Below are 14,583 nucleotides of genomic sequence, written 5' to 3' on the forward strand. Positions count from 1 at the left end.
GCCTCTGCCCCCCCCCCCGCCGCCCTGCTCCTGAGATTGCCCCTCAGACTTTTCCGCCGGCCTCTCCACGAGGCCATCAATGTCATGGACCAACAGAAAGGAGACGGAGGGGTGCGACATTCTTGTGATGTAAATGCTCGATCTTCTTTGAGCCAATTGGAAATCAGAATGCGCCCACGACGCATGTGTTTGTTCCTCTTGTGGGCAGAATGCAGATGTGCTGCATAAGCGCAGGCCCGATTGGAACCCGAAAGGCTGCCCTGAGGGTCCTCTGCCTGGCAATGTGCGGTTGGTCCTCTTTCAGGCCAGCTGGAAACACAGAACTTGCTGTGGAGCATCTCCTCAGCTCTCTTGTGGACTGGAGAAGGTTGAAGAGCCCCTCTAAGCTAAGTGGAAGCCAAACATGGATGGGAGGCTGGAATGCGATCCCTTCCCAGCCAGACTGGATGAAATGTGCCAAGCTGAATGGAGAGCGGGCGGAGGCTGGTTGCTCTTGGAGCCAACCAGGAAGTACAATGTGGATGTTTTCAAGGTCTTGGCAAATATTTGGGGTCCTGTCCCAGCCACACAGGGAACGGCCTACATGTATGGCGTGGGGGGGGGAGAGGCCAGAGGCTGATCCATCCAACTCCCCCCCGCATGGTCAGGGAGGCTGAGTTCCCTTGGCGCTCTGCCCATCAAGTGCTGCCTATAGAAATCAAGTGGGTGAGACAGGGTCTTGGGGCATTCGGTGCTCCCCCTCCCCTGCCAATGAGCCAAGCCTGCCAGCCTTCTGCCTGGTGCCAGCAACCCTCTTATGCCAATGGCTTGAGGTGGATGGCGGGACTGTTGGGCCGCGCAGCAAGGATGTAGATGGCGCTCTCTCTCAGGAAGGTGGGCCAGTCGACAGTCCGGCTGTGGAGAAGAGGAGGAGAGGTCAGCAAGATGGAGCTGGGGGGAGCCAGCACTGGGGCACCCCAACAAAGCATCACGGGAGGGACAGGACCCCATGGCAACCCAACCAGAGCTGGCCTGGTCCAGTAGCATCCAGCTGGGATGTGAAAGCAGCACCCTTTGTCCAGCCACTGCCTGCTCCCCTGAGCTGCCCCCGGGCCTGCAACAGCCTCTCCTTCTGCTTCTAGGGTCCCTCCCTTCAAGTGCCCCAAGGCCTCTCCTGAGCTCATAGAGCCCCACCGCCCCCTTCACAATCTGCTGCCAGCCTTGCCCGGTCTCATCTTTGGCACTGGCCAGGGGTTGCCTTCCCAGCCAGCCTGGCTCCAAACCTCTTTCTTTTGCTTTTGCTGTGGGCCCGCCATTCCTTTGGCAAGTGTCAGGGAGCCCTAAGAAGTGGGGGGGGGCTGCCCCTCCTTGCTCTGCTGCCAGTCTGTTCCAGCTCTGAGCGACAGCTAGCTGGCAGGCCTAGCAAGTGAGCGGGTGAGGGAAATGGCAAGCAGATGGCAGCAGAAAGGGTGCGGCAGAAGGGCTGCCATCTTGCTTGGATCTCACCACGGCCTCCCGGTGCCCCTCCCGGCTGCACGGGGGCTCCTCCGTCTTTCAATCTCGCCCACCACTCCCCGCTGAGCGGGGTGACAGCGCCTACCCTGGGAAGACGGTCCTGCTTCCTCTTCCCAGCCACAGTTGCCGCGGCAACAGCTCCTAATGAGGCTGAGCGTATTGCAGTGTTGACACATCCCTCCAACAGTTGGGGAAGCGACAGGACGTCTGTGGAAACTGAGGCAGGAGTGGGCGGGGGAGGGGCCTGGGCTCTGACAGCGAGTCACGCGGCCAGTGGAGAATAGAGCCCCCACCTCTTGACCCCTCTTCCCATGTGAAGGATCACGTGGTGGGCCCTCTCGGCTACAGGCCCACCGCAGATTGCAAGCGGGAGATCGCACAAGTGAAGCCCCCCCACCCAACCTACAGTTCCCTGGACACAGAGAAGCAGCAAACTGGGCAAAAGGCTCTATTTGCTGTACTGCCTTCTCAAAAGTGTCTTGGGGTCATCTAGCCTAGCTCTTCGCTGAGGGCGTAGATTTCTACACGCAGGTTGTTTCATGTCAGGGAAACGTGTAGTCCCCTGGGGCAGCATTGCAAGTGGAGCAGTCGTCAACACGGCTATTCTGCCCCTGTGGATGAGCTCAGCCACGGAAGCAGGCCAGGCCGCCTCCGAGGCTGAGCTGCAGCACGGGGCAAGCTGCCCTGTCCCCTTACCTTGGCTCCTCCAGCTCTGAGCTCAGCAGCACCTTCTCCTGGCTTTCGCTGCTGCCGCTGCTGGCTGGGCTGCTCTCCGACATGGGGCCCACGTGGCTGATGCTGGAAGGGAACAACAGGCACTCCAGGATTAGACGGGGCAGGGTGCCAGCCAAGCAGCCTCACGCCAAGTGGCCGCATGCCCTCCAAGAACTGCACACCAACATCTCCAGAGGCGCCCTGAGGGATCCTAGCAAGGCCGCCTCTCTCTGATCATGCCGTGCAGCTGCTAGGTTTGCCGCTCCAGAAAACCCGTTACCTGACGTTGCAGGAGGGGGTCTCCTTGTGCCGCTTGCGGACCCACGTGTGTTGGATGCGCCGACACTCTGCCTCACTGAGCAGCCCGTCCCCCTGCTGGTCCAGGGCCAGAAAGGTGGCTCGTGCCCTCTCTCTCTCCTTGCCCGTCAGCAGGCGGAGCAGGCAGTTCTGTGGAGGGAAGCAAGAGGGACACGTGAAGGTGGCCTCTGAACCGGTGCCAAGAGCAAGCCCCTGGGGCTGCTGCAAGAGTCAGGCGGCCCCTCCCTGGTAGTGCCTTTGAAGCCCAGGAGGGAGCCCCGGTCCTCCTCCACTCAGGGCAGTTCTTTGCTTCAGGCTCTTGCATTCTAGCTGCAGTGGAGGACGGTCCATTCAGGTCACTGGGGCAGCGCCCCACCCATTCAGGCTGCCCCAGATCCCTTCTCGCCCCACTGACCTGCATCCTCACAAAGGGGCCAGAGTCTGGCATTGCAGGCTGCCAGCTAAACCAGTCCATGCCCTGACTTTACTTAATTCAGCACTGCAAACAAGTCCAAAGGGCTTTTCTCACCCACCCCCACTGGCCTAGGACACTAGTTCATTCGTCGGGGTAGATGGAGGCTGCCTTCTGATTGGTCAATGGATCCCTAAGAATCCTTTGAGCAGGCCTGTCCATCATGCATCTTTCCCAAGGAGGATGGTTTCCAGTAGGTCTGCCATGTTGGTCTGCAGTGGAACCTTAGAGACCAACAAGACTTTCAGGGTAGAGAGTCAAAGGTCCCAAAGGGAGCATTCAGTGTATGCCCTGAACACCTTGTCCGTCTGTAAGGTGCCTCTGGACTCAAATCCTGTTGTTCTAGTTAACCATGTATGGGATCGCATCAAGGCTCATTTGGAGGCGGAACACGCCGGAACAGTGTTCCGGTAGAGCTGAAAAGTGGTCATGTGGGTTTTGGCCCTGCCCATGTGATTCCTTTTCCTCCCCTCTGCCTCCCCTCAAAAGGAGGCTAAGCTGCTCCAATTCATTCTGCTGCTTTATTTTCATTCGTGAGAGAGTGAGTGAGTGAGTGAGTGCAAGCTGGGCTGCTGGGCCTGGATGTCCAAAGGAGGCTAAGCTGCTCCAATTCATTCTGCTGCTTTATTTTCATTCGTGAGAGAGAGAGAGTGAGTGAATGAGTGCAAGCTGGGCTGCTGGGCCTGGATATCCAAAGGAGGCTAAGCTGCTCCAATTCATTCTGCTGCTTTATTTTCATTCCTGACTAGTGAGTGAGTGCGTCCATGCAAGTAGGGCTGCACGGGCTGGCTCTCCAGAGGAGGATAAGCTGCTTTGAGTTCATTCTGCTTTATTTTCAGGAAATACCTGGAGATTTTTGGGGAAAGGGGCCTGAGGGGTGGGTGTTGCCCTCTGACACACTTCCAGTGATGTCAGGGGGTGTGGCAAATGCTAATGAGATATGCTAATGAGTTCCTACCATTCTTTTTCTACGAAATGACCCCTGGATCACATCATTAGCGGTGCATTAAAGGCACTCTACACGAGCTCTTGATCACGCTGTTGCCAGAACTTCTGAAGAAGTTGTCTCCTGAAAAGACCTCTTTTATGCAACCCAAACCCCTTGTGCCCGTTGCATGTGGCGCACTGCCCAGTGAGGAAGGGCTGCCTCTTCAATGCTTTCCTGTGGCCAAAGGCCTCCTTGCTCCGCCCCTGCGTCACAGCATGGAAAATGAGCTTGGGGGTGTGTGTGTGTGAGTTCAGTGTGCAGCCCCTGCTTTGCCTCCTGATCCGTGTGCTTTTAAGAAGTGTCTGCCTGTGCCTGTGTTGTGTGCGGCAGGAATTCTCCCCTGCCTTGGCCAGTCTTGCGGCTGCTCCAAACACAGGAACCAAAGCAGACGATGCCTCCGGCTGGCCCTTGGAGGGGGACTGGGGATCTCCTTTCGGGTAACTGGAGAAACGTTTCGAGAAGGATGGGGATGCAGGACGAGTCGGCCTCACCTGCCCCGGACTCCCCTGCCACCCCCCGCCCCGCTAGGCCCCCAGGAGGTACCTGAGTGCGGCTTCTCTGCAGCAGCAGGAGGGACTCGTGCGAGAGGAAATCTGCCCACTCGACGTGGCCCTTCTTCTCGGGGTCCAGCGCGGCAAACTGCAGGGCATCCCGTTCTTCCTGCTCCTCGCCACGGCGTTGCTCACCCTCCGGCTGGCCAGCCAGGCGCTTGTGGCGCAGGAAATCATCCAGGCTCAGCTGACTCTCTGCGGAGCCACCAGACGGGCAGTGCCAACGGAGCGGGAGCCTTCTAAGCACTACCAAGGCCACCGCCAAGAGCTGCCACTGCCGTGTGCTCCCGTGGCCCCTCAGGACCCCAGCCTTGTGCCATGGGAAGCCCGAGCCAGGGGCCAATCGGGCCCCACTGCTCCCCCTCCCCTAGTCCCCTCTCCTTTGTGGGAAGGGAGACTCTGGGTGGTTGGGGGGAAGGAGGCCCCTCGCTAGAGCCTTACCAGGGGTGACCTTGCTTTGTTCGAAGGATCTGGCCAGGGTGCGCATCTCTTCCTCTGTGAGGAGAAGGTTGAGGTTGTCCTGGGTTGGGCGGGGGGGGGGGGAACGAGAGGAAAAAGACCGGCATCACTGACCTTGTTCATGAAATTTGAAACCAAGTTTCTGGAGGTTCAGAGTTTGGAAGCCCCATTTCTCCCCACCCCACGGACCAAACAGGATCCAAAACTGGAAATAATGTCAGAAATGCAGGCAAGGAGAACAAATATTCACTAGTATGTCAGAATCAGGAGAGTTTGTCTGAGGGACAGGCCCCGTTCTCCAGACTCCTGGGGATATGCCATATTAAAATATTATCAGTCGTTTGTTACACATATTTTTATCCCTCCCTCCTTCCAAGATGCTCTCAGCCCCACCCCTCCCAACAGTCCTACGAGGCAGGTTAGGCTGAGAGAACAGGCCTGGCCCAGGTGGGATTCGGTTTTCCAGGCAGGGGTGCCACCTGGGGGTTTGGAAACTCCTGGAGATTTGGGGGTGGACTCTGGGCAAGGTGGGCTTTGGGGAGGGGAGGGACCTCAGTGGGGCAGAATGCCACAGAGTCCACCCTCCAAAGCAGCCATTTTCTGCAGGGTAACTGACCTCGTAGTCCGGAGTCCAGCTCTAATTCCAGGCGCCTTCCATGCCCCACCCAGAGGTCAGCAATTCTACACCCACCACACCCCTCTGCTTTGCCAGAGTTCAGCTCCATCCCTCGGAGTGGGGAGATGTCAGCATCTTCCATGGCAATGCATGAGCATCCGAATGCCATGCGCTATGCATGCTGCCGTTGCATGTGCTGCATCTGTTGAGGTAGTTACTTATTTGGATACTTTTACCCTGCTTCTCTCCACTGAGTGTGGACTCAAAGTGGCTTGCAATAGATGAGAGAACAATCACCAACCACCCCATATAATACACCACCCCACACGTTCCACTACGGAGACTGTATTGTAGGGCCATTAAGTTTTTCAAATGTATCTTTGCCAAAACCTCAGCCATGAGTTTTAGAGCGGTGCAGGGCTGGATTTTTGCACAGACCATCGACACAGTACGGAGCAGGCCAGGAAGCAGCTCCGGCACTGCAGGACCGTCCCGGCAGGCAGGCAGGCAGGCAGGCAGGCAGGCAGGCCCTGCTCTGGGATCCAGCGGCTGAGACCAGGGGGTAGCAGGAGGGTGTGAAATGATTGGAGCAGTGGGAAATCTCCCGGTTAAGTGTGCACGGAGAGCTCTCTAGGCTGGAAACAAGAACCCTGCAAGCGGAGCCCATGCCTTCAGAAGGCATCAAGTCCCTTGGGCTTTGCTCTCCCCAGTTGGGAAGCTCTGGGAGGTTCCTGGGGCCTCTTCTGGCTTGACAGCCTCCTCTACGTAGGTGCTGCTGAGACTCTGCTAGAATTTCATCATAAGATCCTGTGGGCTAGAAACTTGTTTCATTTTGAAAGTGGCAGCTGAGAGTTGCAGGATACCAAATCCCAAAACCGGACCAGATCCCCCCTTTGCTTGACAGACAGAAATGATACGAGCCCCCCTGCTCTCGCTGCGGTGAGGGAACTTGGCAGAGTTTGTGATGTCTTCCTTCAAAGTATTTGCAGGGAGCCTTCCATAGGCTGTGACCCCTCCCCCACACCCCACCCATCAGCCAGGGTGGCACACAAGGAAGGCCTCTGCCACTTCTCCACGGGGCCTGTGCCAGAAGCGGCCACTTTCTCAAGAGAGCCTTCCGGGTGCAGGAGGCCTCAGCCAACGGGCATCACTGAACATGGCCACCACGTGGAGGAGGAAATCCTCGTCTCGCACCTTTTTGTGCCAGTGTTTCCAAGTTCTTAATTACGCCAGCCTTGCTGCTGGTCTCCCCCACCACGGTGTCATCTGGCTAAAGGGGGTGAATCCCAAAGGAGCAAGACACAATCCATTCAAACACACTGAACAGCCCTGTTTCTTGGGGCGATGGTACTCGTGGCATGGCGTACCATGTCAAGCATATTCTAGGGTTGCCCACTCTGGGTTGGGAAACTCTTGGAGATTTTAGAGTGGAGCCTGAAGAGGACCGGGAGGGGAGGGACTTCAGTGGGGTATAATGCCCTGTAAAGCAGCCATTTTCTCCAGGGGAACTCATCTCCATTGTCTGGAGATCCGTTGTAATTCCAGGAGATCTGCAGGCCCCATCTGGAGGTGGGCAACACTGACATATTCACAAGCACACACACACACACACACCCGCCTTGTGCTACTGCCATAAAGGAGCACTTAGCGTCGCTTGTCAAAATACCCTTCACAGGCGACCTAGTGGGGCAACCCCGCCCTCCTGCCCAGGAGAGACCGAGCTACCTCGCCATACCTCCAGAGGACGCACTTATGCCACCCCCCCCATGCCTTACACAGAGGTAGCAGCTCCAGCCTGTCTCGGTGTGGGCCGCCTCGATGCTCTCGCTGGCTTTGCCCTGAGGCAGGAAGCCCATGCGGCGCAGGCAGCCATCGTGGTAGACACGCGTGCACACGCGGCAGGGGAAGAGACTCTCTGCAGTCCACACCTCACAGACTTCACACATCTCATCATTGGTCACCTGCAAGAGAGAGGAATGGGGAGGGCCGTCCGGGGGATCCAGCAGCAACCACTGCGAGGCCAAGGCATGCCGCTCCAACTCTGCCTCCCGAGCGGGGTTGGAGACTTCTTTGCAAGGGATTTCCTAACGCAGTCTTCAGACATGCGCACGTTTAGATTCTATGCGGTGGAGATCGCAAGTGGGATCAAACCTTGATTCTGCTCTGACCCTCCTGATGTTGAAACAACATCTGGAGAGGGGCCCCGTCTTGCAGCTATAGGACGGGACCTGAGCTGATGTAGCCAAGAGATGGCAGTTCCCAGTTCAAATCTTACCTGCATCATAAATTCACTGGCTGGCCTTAGCGACATAAGCCTCAGCTCCCTATCTGCCTTATAGGGAAAATAATGCTGGCCTGCCTTACAGGGCTGGACATTCACATGCAATAAAGCACGGAAGTGTTGCTAGGGCTGGTTCAAGGCCTTCCTCACCCCAAGCAAGATGCAGCGGTTGCCTCTGGGCTGGTGCTGTTGTCAGCTGGGCCTATACCGAGCCTTGCCAGCAGTCGCCAGGCCCAAGAGGAATGCCAACTTCCTGTGGATGGCTGGGAGCCAGCAGGGCCCGTGTGTGGGGGGTCAGTGCCCACCTCATCGTGCTGCCCAAGTATTTGTTTGGGTGGCTTGGCTGGAGAAGGGTTGGGGGGGGGGGCTGCCTTTATGTTTTGCTGTGTCGTTTACTCTCTCTCCTCCACCCAAGACTTATTCTTAACGAAGGTCTCCTTTAGATTACTTCGTCCGGGCACAGAGTGTTGTTCTCTGGTGGGCAGGAAAGGAGGCTGGCCTGCTCTGGGGTCCGAGCTTCGTGGCTGCCACCATCCTTTAAAAAGCGACCTTCACGTCCCTGCCGGGTTTTGGCTCTGAGTCTGGGGCAAGCCCTGCCGATCTTGCTCCCCATTCAGGACCAAGAAGGCATGGGGGCCAGGGGTCTTGCTCATGCCTCTTCCGGGGGCAGTGCCCGCAGGGTTTGCCCTGCTGGCTCACCGCTCCCTTCCACCTCTTTACAGGGAATATTCCTGATGCCCACCTGTTCCTTCTGCTCCAGGCTGATCTCAACGGGCTCGTCATCCTGCTTCCCCTGTGTGGGGCGGGCAAAAGCTGGTGGCGTGAAGCAGTTGGCACGGTCAAACTCCTCCGGCTCCACGCCTCGGCCATCCCGCAGCCTCTCCCAGGCAGCTCTCTGGACCCTGCTGTCCTCCTGCCGAGAGGGGCCTGAAGAAGACCCCCCTTCCAGGGCTGCCTCCTCCTGCAGCTCTTGCACTGCGTCCTCGATGGTCCCCCGCCGGCTTGCAGCTCCTTCGGACTTGCGCTTGGCAGCAGGCCGTTCTCGCAGCCCGTCCTTGAAGGCGGAGACGGCCAAGCTGACCTTCTGCACCTGCTCCACGGTCTGGCGCTTGGACATCAGCACCCCCATGGCTGTGGGGAGAAGGGAGGAGGGGGTTGACAAAAGGGGCCAGGGGTCCTGGGCAGGCAGCCAGCTCTGGGAAGGGTCTGCATGGCGGAGCGTCTGCTGAGGTCCACAGCCCCCCTCCCCTGGCCAGCTCATCCCTTCCCACCAAGAATGAGAGGCTGCCCCAGAAGCCCCCACAGCCTGGCATGGGCCTTTGGGGGGAAGCGCCCATTTCCTGCTGAACAACAACAACAACACTTGGGGCTGATTAAACATTCAATGAACCTTAATTAGCACCAATCTGCTCATATATCAAAGTGCAATAAATATATAACATTAATCCAAATACAAAAATATCAATTCATATACAATAGTACATTGTACCATCAAATTCAAAGGAAAATATAGAAATTTTAACCATAGACTGTATCCTTATAGGAGGGTCTGTGTTGGAAAAGGAGGTCTCTTAATTCAATATAATTAGCGTTTGTTCTTATATTCAGCAAAGATGGCCCAAACACCGGGGACTCCCGTGGAACTAACAGTTCCCCAAGTATGGATGTAGAGCAGATGATGTATCTTTGATGGTAGAATGTACTTTTGTACATGAATTGATATTTTTTAAATTTGGATTAATGTTATATATTTATTGCACTGAGCACTTTGATATATGAGAAGATTGGTGCTAATTAAGGTTCATTGAATGTGTAATGAGTCCTGAGTGGTGTTGTTGTTTGGTATTTGACTTTATCTTGGGAACGCCTCTTTGTTGCGTACCCATTTCCTGCTGGGCAGAGCACTGGGGGGGGGGCACACAGTGACCCCCTCTCTATTCCTCTTGGCCTTGCCAGAGACAACAGCGCTTCAAGGAGCACAACCATGTCTCAGAAAGAGCCAGTGGAGTGTGCTGGACAGAAGGGCGGACTAGGATTTGGGCGACCCAGCTTTGATTCCCCGATCTGCTCCAGAAACGCCTTGGGTGATCATTACTAATTAATTGTATGCTGATGGACTTCACAGTTGCTTTGAGAAGCGGTGCTTAGTTACATCGAGCACTCAAGGCAAGAATTCAGAGCTTTGTCTCAGAAGATAACAGTACAGGTTAGCATTGTGAGTTTGCCAGATACATCCGGGCAGAAAAGAATTCTTAAAAGGCAACTTACTCACATGCTCAGACAACGGCTTATTCTGTAGGATCACGTGTGCACAAGTAACAGGAGCTAGCTTTGCACTAAAGCAGGTGACATGCATACTAAAATTTCTAACGACGACATAACGATGAACCAAACATATTGTAATTACACTGATATTGTGATGTCATAATTGTTATAAAAACTCTGCTGCTCAAGGGAGGAGCCAGAGAGAAACCATTTTTGGAGCCTCTAAGGCCTGGGTCCCTCCCACTGTTGCAACAACGAAATAAATCTAACCCTGTTCTTACTCCCGGCCACCAGTGTATTATTGGGTGGGGCACTGGAAGAGAGAGCCTTCCGCAGGCATAAGACTCGCTGTCCATTTGCAGAAGACGAACTTGGCCACCTTGATCCATGCTTCAGTAATCTCAAGACGAGATCCTGTAACAAGCTCTATGTGGGGCTGCCCTTGAAGACTGCCTGGTGCCCAATGTGTCGTCCTGTTTTGTTATCAGAGACCAGCCTGCAAGGCTGCACGATTCCTGTTCTCTTTACTGGCTAGGAACTTGTTTTGTTTTTAAAGTGGCAGCTGAGAGTTGCAGGACTTCAAATCCCAATCCTGACCTCATTTCTGGGTCCAGTTCGTGGCACTGGTGCTCACGGTTCAAGCCCTTTGTGATCTTCCTGGGGCCCCAGACCTGAAGGACTGCCTCTCCTGAGGTTCCCACATGACAGCTTCACTCTTCCCAGGAAGGCCCAGCATTAGCGCCCCCTTTGCAGTGATAGGAGTAGGGGCTTTTGGAGCGGCTGCTCTACCGTTGAGGAAGAACCTCCCATAGGAGGCCCTGAGGGGAGGCCCTGCTTTTCTGCATGGCTGCAAAATGAGTTTACTCCAGAGAGTAAACCCATTGGGGGTTCGGGGGCAGTCTGAGAATGTGAAAGGGAGTATTCTTCTGGCTATGAACTGGGCGAGGTTGTACCGATTATTTTAATGCAGTCTTAAATGTCTTTTATATCTTTTGGATTCTGTTGTTTGGTTGTTACCTGCCTTGAGTCCTCCCCTGTCCAGAGAAAGGCAGGGTTATAAATGTTTAAAATAAATAGACCTGGCTTGGCACTGTGGAAACAGAATACGGCCTAGATGGATGCTGGAGAGCTCTCCCTACTTCCTTGCCTGCATAGAGCTCACAGGTGGGACTGAGAGTGGCTCTGCGAAGAGGGGTGATTCGCATTGGGGACACAAGCAGAAGAATTAACCCCTTCTGCCCTGTTCTGGGGCTCTCATTTGAATCTGCCTTTCCTGTCTATTTTAAATCCATTCTTTACATCTGGCCTTTGGCTTCCTCTTCTCTCTTCAGCTCAACCACCTCCTCTTAACGTCCTCAGCTCTTTCTTGTCTTATCTGAGGGCATCCCACCTATCCCCCCCGCCCCCCGAAAGACGGGTTCCTGTTGCAGCTGCGTGTCAAATTGATCTGGTCTCGGCTTGCCAGGAAGCAGCAGAGAGATTGTAAGGGAGGTCGCTCTGCCGTCAAGGAGGGATCCTGGGCTGCAAAGATCCACTGCACTGCATTATTACACATGTGCACATGTATTTTTTATCTGTCTCCTGCATAAATGAAGGCATGTGAACCTTTCCCCCTCTTTGCACGCAAACATACACAGACACAATTGATAACGATTCCCTCTTATTGGTCTGATGCACTCCCCGAAGTCCCTCCGATGCTGTGCAGTCATCCAAACAGCTTGCAGGAGCCACCCTCCCCCCACTTGGCATTCCCAGGCACCAATCCTGTCCCCCTTTGCTAGCTCTGCTGCATGTGGATGTTATTGATTCTGTCTCCTGTTGCTAGGGAAACCCAGGATCCCAGCCCCGGGATTTGGCAGGTGAACCACCGTTAGCAAGCGCTCCTCTCTGCTGAAAACGGCTCCCAGCCCTTCTTTCCCGTTAGTTGTTATCGCTGGGAGCTGCTGCCCGTTATCGATCACTGGCAGAGCAAAGCAAGACCTCTTGGCTGATGTAGCACCATTCTCCAGTCTGTTGTCTTTATGCCCATCTGAAACAGAACAGCTTCCCAAAGGTAGCAATAAATGCCTGGCTGCAAATGTCATAGCAATGGGCCACAGGAATGGTGAGCGCAAAGGACAGTGCACAGCTGCACCTGGGGGTGCATTCATCTTCGAATCTGCAGTGGTGGCTCTGAAAGTTGCCAGATGTTATTTAAACATCCTTCATTCTGAAACACACTTGCGCTGTTTTGGAGCACTGAAGCCCCAGGGCGCACTAATGCAAGCTGTAGAGGGCCTTCATCTGGAACGTGATTTTGGCAACCTTGTTTTTTTACATAATTGTATTTTACTGCACCCATTGCAGCCCAGAAAGATGAATGGAGGGCCAGCTGCCCTTCTGGATGGGTCTTCTGAATTAATTGGAGGTGCAACCGTGGAGTGGGCTTGCCACATGCGCAGATGATCAACTGAGAACAGGAGGAAGTGCGACCAATAACGACAAAGAGCAAGGAACAGAGGGTGGAAGCAATGTTGTGCCTGCCCACCCGCAGCTTCACCAGGGCTCTTCCTTGGGCTGCTCTCCGGATTTGTGCACTGCCAGTTTTTTATATTATGGTTTTGTTAAATGTCTTCTGGATAACTGCGGAGCTGTGAGCAACTCATCAAGGCCTGTGCCAAATACTCCCTGCCCCTAACCCTAACCAAACCGGACCTGCAGCCATAGGGAAAGGGCAGCCCTCAAGGCTCTTTCTCTTGGATCACCTGTGGCAGTTGCTGAGTGGGTTTATAATCCCACAGGAAAACAGAAGAAAAAGTAGAGGTTAAGAGTGGCAGGACTCCAATATGGAGAGCCAGGTTTGATTCCTCACTCCTCTGCTTGAAGCCAAGTGGGTGACCTGGGGTCAGTCACCGCTCTTCCAGAGCTCTCTCAGCCGCACCCACCTCACAAGGTGATTGTTGTGGGGATAATAACAACATACTTTGTAAACCGCTCTGAGTGGGCATTAAGTTGTCCTGAAGGGCGGTATATAAATCGAATGTTGTTGGAATTAACAGACTAACAGTTTCATATCCTTTATCTAGATCCAGGCAGGCCACTGTGGGTGTCACAGGTGCAGCAGGCGAGGCTCACTGGCCCCTCCCTCTCCATTTAAGCACAAGTCTGTTCGCTTGTGGCCAAGAAGCTGAATTCTGTTTATGTTCTTTTTCAAAAAGGGAAGCCAGCGCCCGTGAGGGCGAGCTTGTCAGTCCCAAAGTCACGAACTCCAAATTCTCATGGGATCAACAGCCTAATTTCGTACAGATCCCAACTCTCGTTCTGTAGCCTAGAGGCTGCGAATCAGCCCTCTGCGGGTTCAGCTCCCATGACTGCCCTGAGCTCAGCAGGTGGCCTTAGGAGGTGAGCCCCTCCTCTCAGCTCAGCTCCCCTGCTAGATTGTGGGGATAACAACAACACTGACTTTGTTCACCACTCTTAGTGGGGCGCTATTCTGTCTAGAAGGTCTATAAGTGCACTTATTATTGTAAGGGAGCTGCTGCAGCAGAGTGATTAAGTGGCAGGACTGTGCATCAGCACCCTGCTGGTTTGACTTCCACCACTACCATGAGCTCAGCTGGTGGCCCTGGACAAGCTACACCTCTCAGCCCCCAGCTGGATTGTGGGGATAATAACAACACTGACTTTGTTCACTGCTCTGACTGGGGCACTCATCTGCCTAGAAGAGCGATATATAAGTGCAGTCATTATTATAATTCTTTCCTACGGAGACCCCCTCCCCAGCCTGCTGGGCAGCATGGTCCAGTTAAGATGGAGACAGGAAGAGGGTGCCTTCCCATCTCCTGCAGAGGCTCTGGAGGCAGGGAGAGGCATGCTGGGAACAGAGCAGGGAGCAATGCTGGTGAATGGGCGGGGGGCGGGGGAGAACGCTTGCAAGGCCAGACTTCCCACCTTGCACAGGAGCACAAAGGAGCCATTTCAGGGTCCAGCATGGGGTCTCTTGGATCATGTAGACAACCTCAAAGCTAACCAGGTTAATAAATTATGTTTCTGGGATGGTGGTGGAGCATGCCCTCAAGTCATAACTGACTTATGGCAACCCCGGTTGGGGATTTCATGGCAAGAGACTAACAGCGGTGGTTTGCCATTGCCAGCCTCTGCAGCCCTGGTCTTCGCTGGACGTCTCCCATCCAATTACTAACCAAGGCTGACCCTGCTTAGCGTCTGAGACCTGACAAGATCAGGCTCACCTGGACCATCCAGGTCAGGGCCTTTCTGGGACAGAGAAACAAACCAAGTGGTTTGAGGTGGGACTCTCTTGTGCTGGTGGGGGGGCGGGGGTGAGAGCCAGGTGGAACGCTGCAGCTGGGTGCCCAAAGGCATGCAGGATCGGTGCTGGAGCAGAGACTACGTGCTGCTGCGATCAGCTCCTGGCCTGCAGTGACCCTGGATGAGTTCCTCGAGTAG

The 14,583-nt window shown here is 54.8% G+C and overlaps 1 protein-coding gene across 1 annotated transcript; it reads right to left on the minus strand.

Moving 5' to 3' along the window:
• Positions 1–794: 794 nt before the first annotated feature.
• On the minus strand, positions 795–9,001 carry PHF24 (PHD finger protein 24). The gene is made up of 7 exons (XM_054987513.1): positions 8,615–9,001; positions 7,367–7,552; positions 4,958–5,036; positions 4,509–4,711; positions 2,489–2,655; positions 2,191–2,292; positions 795–894 (listed from the first exon to the last, which is right to left on the minus strand). Exons 1-7 carry the CDS (start codon positions 8,999–9,001, stop codon positions 795–797), a joined length of 1,224 nt encoding a protein of 407 aa, XP_054843488.1.
• Between the last annotated feature and the right edge of the window lie 5,582 nt (positions 9,002–14,583).

The sequence above is a fragment of the Eublepharis macularius genome, chromosome 8, assembly GCF_028583425.1.
Source record: "Eublepharis macularius isolate TG4126 chromosome 8, MPM_Emac_v1.0, whole genome shotgun sequence".
In the NCBI taxonomy this organism is placed as follows: domain Eukaryota; kingdom Metazoa; phylum Chordata; class Lepidosauria; order Squamata; family Eublepharidae; genus Eublepharis; species Eublepharis macularius.

Bases quoted from the DNA above. Each gene is read 5' to 3' on its own strand.
- PHF24 (XM_054987513.1), bottom strand. From the start codon at position 9,001: ATGGGGGTGCTGATGTCCAAGCGCCAGACCGTGGAGCAGGTGCAGAAG. The intron at 4,712-4,957 runs GTAAGGCTCTAG...GTGGCTCCGCAG, and splicing joins ACAAAGCAAGGTCACCCCTG to AGAGTCAGCTGAGCCTGGAT. The intron at 2,293-2,488 runs GTAACGGGTTTT...GTTCCCTTCCAG, and splicing joins ACCCCCTCCTGCAACGTCAG to CATCAGCCACGTGGGCCCCA.